This window comes from Mustela nigripes, chromosome 8 (genome assembly GCF_022355385.1).
Source record: "Mustela nigripes isolate SB6536 chromosome 8, MUSNIG.SB6536, whole genome shotgun sequence".
NCBI classification, from domain to species: Eukaryota; Metazoa; Chordata; class Mammalia; order Carnivora; family Mustelidae; genus Mustela; species Mustela nigripes.
This window is the reverse complement of record NC_081564.1, coordinates 39725015-39738133: the sequence shown is the minus strand read 5'-3', so window position 1 is coordinate 39738133 and position 13119 is coordinate 39725015. Positions and strand designations below refer to the sequence as shown.

Here is a 13119-nt window from a genome sequence, read left to right as displayed (position 1 = left end):
AATGGCAGGGTCATAGGGAAATTCTATTTTTAATTTCTTTCTTTTTTTTTTTTAAAGATTTTATTTATTTATTTGACAGACAGAGATCACAAGTAGGCAGAGAGGCGGGCAGAGAGAGAGAGGAGGAAGCAGGCTCTCTGCTGATCAGAGAGCCCGATGCGGGACTCGATCCCAGGACCCTGAGATTATGACCTGAGCCGAAGGCAGTGGCTTAACCCACTGAGCCACCCAGGCGCCCCTATTTTTAATTTCTTGAGGAATCTCCACACGGTTCTCAAAAGAGGCTGCACCAGCTTGCCTTCCCACCAATAGTGTAAGAGGGTTCCCCTTTCTCCACATCCCCTCCAACACATGTTGTTTCCTGTCTTGCTAATTTTGGCCATTCTAACTGGTGTAAGGTGATAGCTCAATGTGGTTTTAATTTGAATCTCCCTGAGGGTTGGTGATGATGAACATTTGTCTGATTTGGCTCAGATTTTCATGCTGACAGATCAAGCCTTGCATCAGGTTCTGCGCTTAGTGTGGAGTCTGCTGGAGATTCTCTCTCTCTCTCTCTCTCTCTCTGCCCCTCCTGCTCATGCTTTCTCTCTCTCTAAAATAAAGTCTTTTTTTAAAAATGTGGCATCTATATGTCAGTTTTATTTTTTTGTTTCATATGGTTTATACTGTTTCTTAGAAAGTCTGGTAAACCACCACTGAGGGACATATAAACCTTAATTTATATGTTAAATTTGAAGAATAAATATGTGGCTAGTATTTTCATATAAAGAGATTTCTCTGGCAATGTACTAGTAAGATACTTGCTACTGGATAATACATCATGGCGGAAGGTGAAGCCGGCCTGGAGGAAGGCAAGCCATTGTTGTGAGCAGTTGATCTCCTAAGATTGCAAAAATGGGACAACAAATACTTAAGGAAAATATTTCAATGTGATTTCTTCATTATTGATATGGTAGTTAATGCATAACCTAACCTAACCAGTTGATTAAGTGATGCCTTCCTACTAATTATATATCAATTAACATATCTTGAGCTTCAAAAGGATAAAAGACAGCTTTTGTTCTTTTCACTAGAATGAGATGACTTCATTCCACTTCATATCAAGCTGGTTATATTGATAACCTTCAGATTCCTCTTATGCACTTCTTTTGTTATGTATTTTTTAAATTCAGTAAACATGGGCAACTTGTTTTTGAGCATACTTCCTTGCAAAAGATCAGGGAGATTCAGGAAGGAAAGATTTAGAGTTAGGGAGAAATCTGGGTTTGGAAGCAAAGGGTGGTGAGCATTAGGAATTATGTAAATTTTATAGAGCAGTGACAGGAAGAAGACCAAGAATCTAGATGAGTTAGGACCAATATCATAGTGTATCTTATAATATGCATTGGAAAATTTTCATCCAAAGGCAGCAGCTTGAGTTTGAATCAGGTAAATGCAATATGTTTATAATAGAGGATGGGTTATTTACATGATATTTGATGAGGTAGGAGTTTTATATGTGTCATTAGTTATGTAGATGTGCTTAGGAATGACTGCAACTAGATGAGGAAGGAGAAATTGGCTAAATAAGATGTGAAGATATTTTAGGCTTATTTTGAATTTTGTGTATCCTGTAGAATGCACTATAACCTAAATTATGAAATAATGTGATGTTTTAATTTTTTGTGCTTTTAATGTGCTTTAATTTTTATGCTTTTGAGCATAATCCAGCTCATCTTTACTGACATGTGGGACATCGATATATCCATAATGAATTATTAATGTGTCAGCTACAATCCTCATTTCGCTATAAACTGCCTTTTTCACTTGCCCCAATGTATTTTTTCAGTGTAGTTCGTGTATTTTATGTCAACTGTTTGTCTCTGATTTTATGGGACATTCTTAATTTCTTACATATTTATCTTATTAATAGATGCTAGTTACTGAATCTGTCATGTGATTCCAAAGAAGATGAAAATAATCCTTTTAATCCAAATACCCTAGTTTTTTGCTTTAAGTCTGTGGCTTATGCTTACAACTTGATAGTGTGGTATCAGTAGAGTGGTATCTTCTTAATGCCTAAACCTATGAACGTTAACAGTGTATAAGATGATCTATAGTATTGGAAATCAATCCTTAAGCAATGTAGAAGACTCAACGATTAAAGCCCAAAAATATATTTTCAAAAAAGTGCAGATGCCAATGTATTTTTGTGTTTTTCTCTTTTCCTAGAGTTGTAAAGATGTGGTACCCGTGGAGAAGACTATTAAGTTGCTTCCTAGTAGCCATGTTGCAAGATTACAGATATTCAGTGTGGAAGGACAAAAGGCAATCCAGATCAAACATCAGGATGAGGTTAATTGGATAGCAGGCGATATTATGCATAATCTTATTTTTCAAATGTATGATGAAGGAGAAAGAGAAATTCATATAACATCAACTTTAGCAGATAAAATTAAAGTAAGTATCTCAGATTGTTATTTGAAGAATTTTGGTTATTTTATGATTGATTGTAAAACTCTGAACAAGAGATATTGTAGGGTAACTTCTAAGAAGAAGCTTATTACAGAAGAATAATATTGTTATTTAAAATTCCAGCCTAAATAAGAATTTGTTTCATGCTATAGTTTGAAACATGAATGATTCATATGCAACAAATTCATACTTAGAAAAATGATTTTGACACTTAACAAAATGCCAAAGATTGGAATTCTCTTTTGGTTTGTTTATTTCCATGGATTGGTTTAGCTGGGTACAGTTTTCCATGTTCACCTGTTGTTTTCATGGATGATAGTATGCACTAGGAAATGTAAAATTTTCTTCGTACTCAAACTTCTTCCTGATGTTTTAAGAGCATTGGAACAAATTTGCATTTTCAAACCGAGCAGTGTAGCAGAACTAACTATACTTTTTTCCTTCACATCCATAGAGAAAAAACTCAAATCTTGTGTGACAAAATAAAGTTTAAAAAATTCAGTTTTCTCTGAGTCAGTTAGAGACAGAACATTCCCCTTTTTCTGGAAGGCCAACATTTACAGAGCTTTATATAAGGGGATCCCAATTAACTAAATTTGTGGAGAGTTGCTATGTGGGACAGGAGGTAGAAATTATTTTTTTGTACTATTTTATTCTATAGCCATCTGGAGTTTCCATATATTGGATCCAGTATTTTAAAAGAATTTTAGCTGACCTTATTTTGAACTCTTACTTGAAATATTCCTTGCCCTAGCCAGTTTAATTTTTCCTTCTATAATGAGGGACTGGATTATTGATAGAGCCGTAATCCTGATCCTTCTTGGAAAGGGAGGCAAGCCATTTTAAAGGCACATCTGTTATATGAACAGATGTGAAGTTGAGTGGCTTAAAAGTGGTGCTAGGAACCCAGTTTCTGAACTGGTTCCTTGCTTTCTCATGGTTAGGTTTCCACATTCTGGCTTCTTATCAAGGTTGAGAAGAAACTGAGTGAAGAGATTCCATCTATATATAACTTTCTTTTTGCCATTCTCTAAGCATGTGATCAGCAATTGACATCCTTTGCCTCAAATTTAGTAGTTACATATTTGTTGCGTTACAAAGATTTTAAAACATGCACTTCTTTATTGGCAATAAAATACTACATTCTACTCTTTTGTTAAATGTGTATTCATTAATGTGATTTTTGTGGTCTTCAGAGAATTCTCCAATATTGAAGAAAGGCATGCCTTAACTGAGCTGGGAATCCATTAAAGGGATAACACAGCTAGAGTGAGGGAAGGAAAGCCTTTTTGAAAAGTGTAACTTCTGCTTCTTCCATTATTTAAAAAAAAAAAAAAATCCATATATATGATAAAGAATAAAACATGGTTTAAAAGATAAAAAGATAACTAAGAAGACTAGAACAGCATAAACTAGGGTCAAAATACTAGAATATCCGTGATTTGAGAATCAAGTATGGAGGGCTAAAGGAGAAAGTTGAACTAAAAATTCTTACACAGAAAGGATTACAAGTTTAAAAGTGGGATAGAGTAAGATACTCAACCTAAAAAAGGGATCAAGTAACAAATTAATATATGGAAAGGAGGAGATGCAAAATTAAAATAGAGCTAAAAGCATTCAAGAATGAATTAAAACCAAAAGGTGGCTAGAATGGTAGTTAAGTAAATATAACTTGTTTTCTCATCTTGCTGAACAGGAATTAACCTAGATCTTATTCAAAGACAGTAAGTTTCTTTTAATAAACAATTTGAATATCACCTCCCAGAATTGATCATATGATTTGATCAGTATGGTATTTTATTTAAAAAATTTTTTTAGAGTGCACAGATAAACAGAGGGGTGGGGGTGCAGAGGGAGAGAGAATCTTTTTTTTTTTTTTTTTTTAAGATTATTTAAGAGAAATCACAAGTAGGCAGAAGTTGCCAGAGAGACAGGGAGAAATAGGATCTCTGCTGCAGGGAGCCTAATGTGGGGCTCGATCCCAGGACCCTGGGATCATGACCTGAGCCGAAGGCAGAGACTTAACCCACTGAGCCACCCACACGCCCCGAGAATCTTAAGCAGGTTCCAAATTCGTGCAGTAAGCGTGAGGCTCGATCTCATGACCCTGAGATCGCAATCTGAGGTGAAATCAAGAGTCAAACACCTAACCAACTAAGCCACCCAGACCCCTGATTCTGCTTTTTGTTTATTCATTTGGTTGGGGTTTTGTGGGTTGTTTTTTTTTTTTTTTTAAGGTTCTATTTATGAGTGTGATCATGTTTTTTTTTTTAGGTTCTATTTATGAGTGTGATCACATTTTTCTTTCTCAGTCTGACTTATTTCACTTAGTATTAAACTCTCCAGGTCCATCCATGTCTCAAATGGCATAATCTCATCCTTTTTTATAGCTGTATCATATAGCTGTTGTATATATACACCAGATTTTCCTTGTCATTTGTCTATTGATGGATACTTAGGTTGCTTCCATATCCCGGCTATAGTAAATAATGTTGCAGTAAACCTAGGGTGCGTATTTTTTCAAATTAGTGTTTCTTTTTTTTTTTTGTAAATACCCAGTAATGGAATTATGAGATCATATAGTATTTTGTTAATTTTTTGAGGAATTGTCATACTGGTCTTTTGCGATGGCTGCACCAATTTACATTCTCACCGACTGTGCACAAGGATTCCTTTTTCTCCATATACTTGGCAGCACTTGTTATAACTTGTGCTTTTTATTTTAGTCATTCTGACAAGTGTAGAGTGAGTGATACCTTCTTGTGGTTTTGATTTTGCATTTCCTTGATGATGAATGGTGTTGAACGTCTTTTCCTATGTCTCTTGGCTATTTGCCTCTTCTTTGGAGAGAGGTATATTCAGGTCTGATGCCTGTTTTTTAATCCGACCCGGGTTTTTTGGGTGATTCTTATGTATTCTTTATATATTTTGGATACTAACCATTTATCAGGTATGTAATTTGTAGATTTCCTCTCTTACTCAGTATGTTGTCTTTTTGTTTTGTTGATAGTTTCCTTTGCTTTGCAAAATCTTTCTATTTTGATGTCCAATAGTTTATTTTTGCTTTTGTTTCCCATGTCTTAGTACACATATCTAGTAATATGTTGCTTTGGCCAATGTTAGAGAAATTACTGCCTGTGTTCTCTTTTTATGGTTTCAGGTCTCACATTTAGGTCTTTAATCCATTTTGAGTTTATTTTTGTGTATGGCATTAGAAAATGGTCCAGTTTAAAAAAAAAAAGTCTAGTTTCATTATTTTACGTGTAGCTCTCCAGTTTTCCCAGCACCATTTATTGAAAAGATTATCTTTCCGCATTGTATATCCTCATCTCCTTTTCACTGATTATATAATCATGGGTTTATTTCTGGGGTCTTTATTCTGTTCCATTGATCTATGTATTTATTTTTGTACCAGTACCATACTATTTGGATTACTGCAGCTTTGTAATATTTCTTAATATCTGGTATTTGTAATACCTCCAGCCTTTTTGTTCCTTCCCAGGATTATTTTGGCTACTCCAGATCTTCTGTGGTACCATTACAAATTTTAGTGTTATTAGTTCTATAGAAAATGTTGTTGGTATTGTGGTAGGGTATGCATTAAATCTGTAAATTTCTTTGGATAATAGAACATTTTAACAATATGAATTTTTCTACTTCATCCTTGCATTTGTTTGTGTCCTCTTTAATTTCCTTCATCAGAGTTTTATGGTTTTTGGAGTTTAGGTCTTTCATCTCTTTGGTTAAGTTTATTTCTAGTGTTTTATTCTTTTTGGTGTAGTTGCAAATGGTGCTTTTAAAATTTCTCTTTCTATACTTTGTTATTTGCATATAGAAATACTACCAATTTCTGGGTATATCCTGCCACTTCACTGAATTGATTTATTACTTCTGCTGGTTTTTCAGTGGACTCTTTAGAAAGGAAGAAACTTCTTAATCTTATTAATATATGAACGACCACGATTTTTGTTCATAAACGAACTTTTTCTTTGGAGATGGTTAAATTTATAACTTTGATCTTCAGTAAGGTAAGTGGCAGTAGGGGGACATTGGACTAAACTTTATGTTTTTATTAGGTAATATAATTTTTCTTTTAGGTTAATTGGACTCCTGAGATTAACAAAGAACACTTGCTACAGGGTCTCCTTCCTGATGTACAAGTACCAACATCTGTGAAAGATATGCGGTATTGCCAGGTTTCATTCCAAGATGATCATGTGTCTTTGGAAAGTGCATTTACAGTAAGGTTGGTGAACATATTCTATTTTGAAATATTTCAAAATTTGGCATATTATGACAAAAAAGGTGTTTCTCCAAAGCACGCTAGTGAAAGTTGTTTTTAATGTAGAAAATAATTGTAATTTCTATGAAATATAGTAGGTTGTCTTTGAAATAAAACTTCACTGGAGATAGTGATTAATTCACCAATCTTTCACTTTTTTTTGGTTAAGTTCCTTTCTAAGTATTTTATTATTTTATGTACCTTGTGCTTAATAAACTCTCTGGTATCTGTGAGAGCTAGATCTGTCATTAAAGGAAAGCCCTCCTACTGCAAGCAGTAGTGAAAATGCCTGTAAAATGACAGACGAAAAACACAGAAGAGTGTGATCAGTGAATATGGTGTTCACAAGGAATAATTCTTTCATTACTTAGTGATGATTTTTAAACCTGAGTCCAAACAAACCTAATATGCATTACTGAGAGAAGAGACTTACATAAATATATATATAAATCTTTCACCCTGGCCTATCAGTTCTTTGCTCACCTGTTCCAGTAACCTCATTCATTTGAATTCTTCCATCCATTTTCATAGTATTCCCAGGCTTTTTGTTTTGTTTTTGAGAGGTAGAACATGCGGGGAGGGGTAGAGAGAGAGGGAGTGAAGAGAATCCTAGTCAGGCTCCACACCCAGCCCAGAACCATATGTGGGGTTTGATCTCACAATCCCAAGTTCATAACCTAGCTGAAGTCAAGAGTTGGTCACTCAGCCAACTGAGCCATTCAGGCACCTCTGAGATAAAATTTTTATATTGACTACTCTCTATGCACAGCCAGATCTCTTGATGATGAATTATTCTTACTGACCCACCCCCTCTTTTTTAAAAGATTTTATTTATTTATTTGACAGACAGATCACAAGGAGGCAGGGAGAGATGGAGTGGGGGGTGAGGGGAAGCAGGATGCCTGCTGAGCAGAGAGCCTGATGCGGGGCTTGATCCCAGGACCCTGGGATCATGACCTGAGCTAAAGACGGAGGCTTTAACCCACTGAGCCACCCAGGCACCCCTTACCCGCTTTTTCTTTCTCAGTTCTCTTGTCCTAATTCCTTTTATCTAGCATAGATGATATGAACACTTCTTTGTAAGCTATCTTTTCTGTTTCCATTTGGGATAATAGTGTGATGTTCTATAAATTGAGGTATTTGGAGGAGTGTTATATTTAAGTTTTAAAAAACAAGTCTTAAATACATATATGTTATTTTTTAAAAGAGATTTTATTTATCTATTTGATGGAGATCACAAGTAGGCAGAGAGGCAGGCAGAGAGGTGGGGGGGGCAGCAGGCTCCCCACTGAGCAGAGACCTTGATGCGGGGCTCCATCCCAGGGCCTTAAGATCATGACCTGAGCTGAAGACAGAGGCTTTAACCCACTGAGCCACCCAGGCACCCCTATATATGTTATTCTTTAGCATATTTTTCTCACATAATTTCACAATCAGTGGTGTAACTAAAGCCTTTTAACTTGCTAACTCATTTCAGACCACTTCCTGATGAACCTAAACATCTAAAATGTGAGTTAAAAGGAGGAAAAACAATACAGATGGGCCAAGAGCTTCAAGGAGAAATAGGTTAGTATGATCTGCTTTTTTCTTTAAAATACTTCTATAATGTGTGCTTACATTTGTGCTTTGGCATATGTGATCTGAAAGGAATGCTTTTATTTATGTATACTTACTGTTTTAAAACTCAATGTTGGAAAAGATGGCTGTATTTCATTGTCTTTGCCTAGACTGACATAATTTTAAAATCAGTTTGGCAAAAATAATTTCATGGAAAAATTGGCTTTTGTTAGAAGTAATAATATTTAATATTACAAGTGTAAAGTAAGTGTATGAATGGATTCATATCAATTAGTGGATTATTTTTCTTATACCTAGAATATTACATAATGCTAAGTTATTTTCTTCAAAATTTGATGGTAAAAAATCTGATTAATGTCAACACCACGTTAAATATATAATTAGAAATGTACTTAAGTAGAGTCTTGATTTTTTTTTTTTTTGGTGATTATAAAAGAAGCTAGTATTATTACTTCTTACAAAATAGTACATAAGAGAACAAAGTTAATGGTTTTCTAAATATAATTTTAAATGTTCAAATGTATTTATAGATGTTTATATCTTTTACCAAAAGATAACTTTAGTTTTAAACTATCCTTTTTTATGTAGTTGTAATAGTTACAGATCAGTATGGAAATCAGATACAGGCATTTTCACCAAGTTCTTTATCTGCCTTGGGAATTGCTGGGATTGGACTTGATAGCTCTCATTTGAAAACTACCTTTCAGGTATGGCTTCTTTTCATGGCAGTTGGCTTATACCATTGTTTTACAATTAACAAAATTTGGGAAAAACTAAACTAAAAAAAGTTTGATTTTGGTGTTTACAATGCAAAATCATGAAAGGCGCCATAAAGGTTTTGTAATGACCAAATGTACACAAAAAATTGAATAGCGTGAATAATTCCCATGTTCTCATCACTCAGTCTCAATAATCATCACTTTCCCCTTTCCTGTATAATTTTGAAGTGAATTCCATACATTATAACATTTTATCCATAAATATTTTAATATGTATATAGAAGTAGTTTTTCTTAAATAAAATTTCTTAGTGCTTACATCCTGCATTAAATAGTATATGCTAGGGAAAAAACTAATTGGGCGGGTTTGCAGTTAATTGAGATTAGCTTGAAAAATAAGAACTGCAGTGGAATTATTTCATTTTAAAAAAGAAGCAAGCATGTACAATGTATTCTGCTTGGAGAGATCAAAGGCAAATTTTGGGGAAAAAAATGTTTTGAGTTGGACCTTTAAGGAACCTTCCAGACCAGAGCAGATGAAAGAGTAGAAATTCCAAGGACAGATAAAGTTGAATCCACTTAGAGCATTTAATGCTTTTTTAAAACTCTTATTCCTTTTAGAGCCTCCATTATAGTTTCTAACTTGTTGAAGTAATCACAAGAGTAGCCTCTTTGTTGCCCTTCCTTGCTAGAGTTTCTATTTTCATAAATGTGTTCAACACAGCTTACTGTATCTTAACAGTACTGAAGAACTTTTCATGGTGTTTTGTTTACTTTACAGAGATAAGGTTTTAATGTTTGACTTTCAGGTCCTTCCATTATTTATCTTCACCCTATGTTTGTCTAAATCAGAAGATAACTATGTTTCTGCCGTTATGCATGAACAATCTTTACTTGAAGCACAGATACCCATCCTCATTCAATAATTTCTCCTAAATTGTAGCCTGGCATCCTGCATTTTCAACTTTCCCCATCTGTTAGATTCCAATCAGCATGTAAACAAGCTGTTGTATCTCTTACCTTAAAAAACAAATTACCTGCCCCCCCATCCCAGCCAAAACATCCTTTTGGCCCTAATTCCCCATCCCTCTATTGCTCTATTTCTCTTTCTACAGTATAACTCCTTGGAAGAGTTGTGTGTATTCTGTTCCCACATCCTTTTCTGTCATTCTCAAGCAAGCCACTCTCATCGTGTTTTTTTTTGTTTTTAGTTTTTTTGTTTTTATACTATACGTAGTTTTTTTGTTTATATACTATACGCATTTTATACTATCAGTTGAGACTTCCGTTTCCTCAGTATGCCCTAAAATATCCTTAAATATTATACCGAAGCATTATCTCACACCTTTATCCTCCCAAAGCTCATTATTCTCAGCCAAGGTGACTTACTTTCTTCCTAGTGTCATTTTACAACAGATAGATACTATCTTGACCCACTTGCAAACACTTTCCCCAGTCTCTGCAGAAAGAAAATGGAGCCTTCTGTTTTAAAACTATTTATTTATTTATTTGACAGAGATCACAAGTAGGCAGAGAAGCAGGCAGAGAGAGAGGGGGAAGCAGGCTCTCCATTGAGCAGAGAGCCCGATGTGGAGCTGGATCCCAGGACCTGGGATCATGAGCCGTAGGCAGAGGCTTTACTGAGCCACCCAGGCATCCCTGTTTTACTAATATTTAGTTTGTTTTCCAAATATTAAAAAATTCTGTGCCCATTGGGGTTGGGTGGAAATTAATTTGAATTATTTTTGCAATGTCTTTATACAGAAAATGTTCTACAAACAGTTGTTTGAGAATATAAAACATGAAATTTTAACTGATTTTTAAAATCTGATAGAATGGATAAGTACCCACAGGACTTTAAGATGACAAAATTATTAAGGGTAATTGTTGGAATGTGAATGGTGTAGTGCTCCTGCCCATATGGAATTGGTTTATATGAATGCATCAGGCTAGTTTCATTGATCTGCATTAATAAGATTTGAAACAGAGATTGAGCAGTAACAAATTGAAGCCTCTGCCTTCTTGGAGATCACCTTATAATGGGAATAGTGATCAGAAATGAGTGCGAAAAATAAAATGGGGTAATGGAAACAGTGCCATTGTATAGAGTGGACAGAGAATACCCCTCTGATCAGGGTATCCTATATGGGAGACTTAAAGGCCATGTAGATTGGTAAAGAATTTTGCAAAGATCAGGAAAGAACAAGTGCAAAGGGTATTTGGCAAGCACTTGCTTTGCTGTTGGGGAGTAAAAAGGAGACCATGTAAATGAGAGGGAAATTAGGAAAGAATAAAAAGGACTTAGCCAGAACCTTTTAGATGTCTCCCTCACAAAAAAGAAATTCAATTTCTCTTCTAAAGGAAATGAATTTCATAATGTGCCAGTATTGGTATGTGTGCAAGTTACTTGTTATCGTTTTATGCAGAGACATGTCTATATGCAGTTGGGTAAATGACATTTTCTTGCCTTTTTAAAAAATTAAGCATAATACTCTATCTTTTCTTGATGTACCTTTCATCACTAGGAAAATACACAAAGTATAAGTGTAAAAGGCATCAAATTTATTCCAGGCCCTCCTGGAAATAAGGATCTTTGTTTTACCTGGCGTGAATTTTCTGACTTTATTCGAGTGCAGCTAATTTCTGGACCACCAGCAAAGCTTCTCCTTATAGACTGGCCAGACTTAAAGGAGGTAAGTGACTCTGCCTTGTTTGAAAGAATTTACTGTCACATGACTTATTACTTTCAGATTATGAGTGGATCAGAATAGATATATTATTGAAATAATAACAAGTAGCAATAATAATAAAAGGACAAAGTAATACGATTTTTATTTTATTTTTAAGATTTTATTTATTTATTTGAGAGAGAGACAGTGAGAGAGAGCATGAGAGGCGAGAAGGTCAGAGGGAGAAGCAGACTCCCCGTGGAGTTGGGAGCCGGATGTGGGACTCGATTCCGGGACTCTGGGACTGTGACCCGAGCCAAAGGCAGTTGCTCAACCAACCTAGCCACCCAGGCGCCCAGTAATACGATTTTTAATACTTCATTATTTAATTTATCACTTGTGTTCTCATTTGTTAAAAAATAGTGTAATAACATTGTGGTGAGCACTATGTAATATAAAGAAGTGTTTAATCACTATATTGTATATCTGAAACTAATATAACTGTTAATTTTACTGGAATTAAAATTTTAAAAAAATGTTTTAAATGCTGCAATAATTGACACCTTAAAAATTTTATTACAGAGACAGCTGGGTGGCTCAGTCAGTTAAGCGTCTGCCTTCAGCTCAAATCATGATCCCAGGGTCCTGGGATCAAGCCCTATGTCTGGCTTCCTGCTCACTGGGGAGCCTGCTTCTCCCTCTCCCTCAGCCACACCTCCTGCTTTATGCTCTCTCTTACTTTCTCTCTCTCTCTCAAATAAAATCTTCAAAAAATTTTTTAAAAAATGTATTATAGGAATTTTCAAATTTGTAAAAGTGAAAATAGCATAGTGAACCCCAAGTTTCAGCAGTTACTATTTTTTCCCAATTTTGTTTCATTGTTCTGTCGTACTGTCTTAAATATTTTCTCTGGAGTTTGAAAAAGCATATTAGATACCAAGTAATTATATGCATAAAACCTTGGTATACCTTCTTATGCAGGTAGTTAAATCTTAAATACTGATTTTGGAAATGTCTGTTAAATATGTTGAGTTTTAACTAAATGATTAGAATTCTGATTTTAAAATGTTTAGATGTTGTATTCAGTTTTGGTCTAACAGGGCTTTACCTATTGATATGATAGCTTACATTATTTTTTTTTCTGATAACTTATTTATTTATTTGAAAGATTTTATTTATTTGACAAAGAGAGATCACAAGTTGGTAGAGAGGCACGCAGAGAGTGGGGGGGGGGGCAGGCTCTCTGCTCAGCAGAGAGCCCAACACAGGACTCGATCCCGAGACCCTGAGATCATCACCCAAGCTGAAGGCAGAGGCTTAACCCACTGAGCCACCTAGGCGCCCCATAGCTTACATTATTTCCTAAAGGAAAATGAGCTTATATCACTGTGATAATGGGTGAAATTATACTGTTAAAG

At 35.0% G+C, this 13119-nt stretch overlaps 1 protein-coding gene across 2 annotated transcripts in view; it reads left to right on the top strand.

Annotated features, from left to right (window-relative positions):
- The window catches only part of SMCHD1 (structural maintenance of chromosomes flexible hinge domain containing 1), a 147081-nt gene that overhangs the window by 71288 nt on the left and 62674 nt on the right, over positions 1–13119 (top strand). For both annotated transcript variants that reach the window (XM_059409297.1, XM_059409296.1), the window contains 5 exons: positions 2212–2439; positions 6552–6700; positions 8214–8302; positions 8903–9021; positions 11558–11725. In XM_059409297.1, the coding sequence (XP_059265280.1) occupies positions 2212–2439; positions 6552–6700; positions 8214–8302; positions 8903–9021; positions 11558–11725 (753 nt within the window). The remainder of the gene's footprint in view (positions 1–2211; positions 2440–6551; positions 6701–8213; positions 8303–8902; positions 9022–11557; positions 11726–13119) is intronic.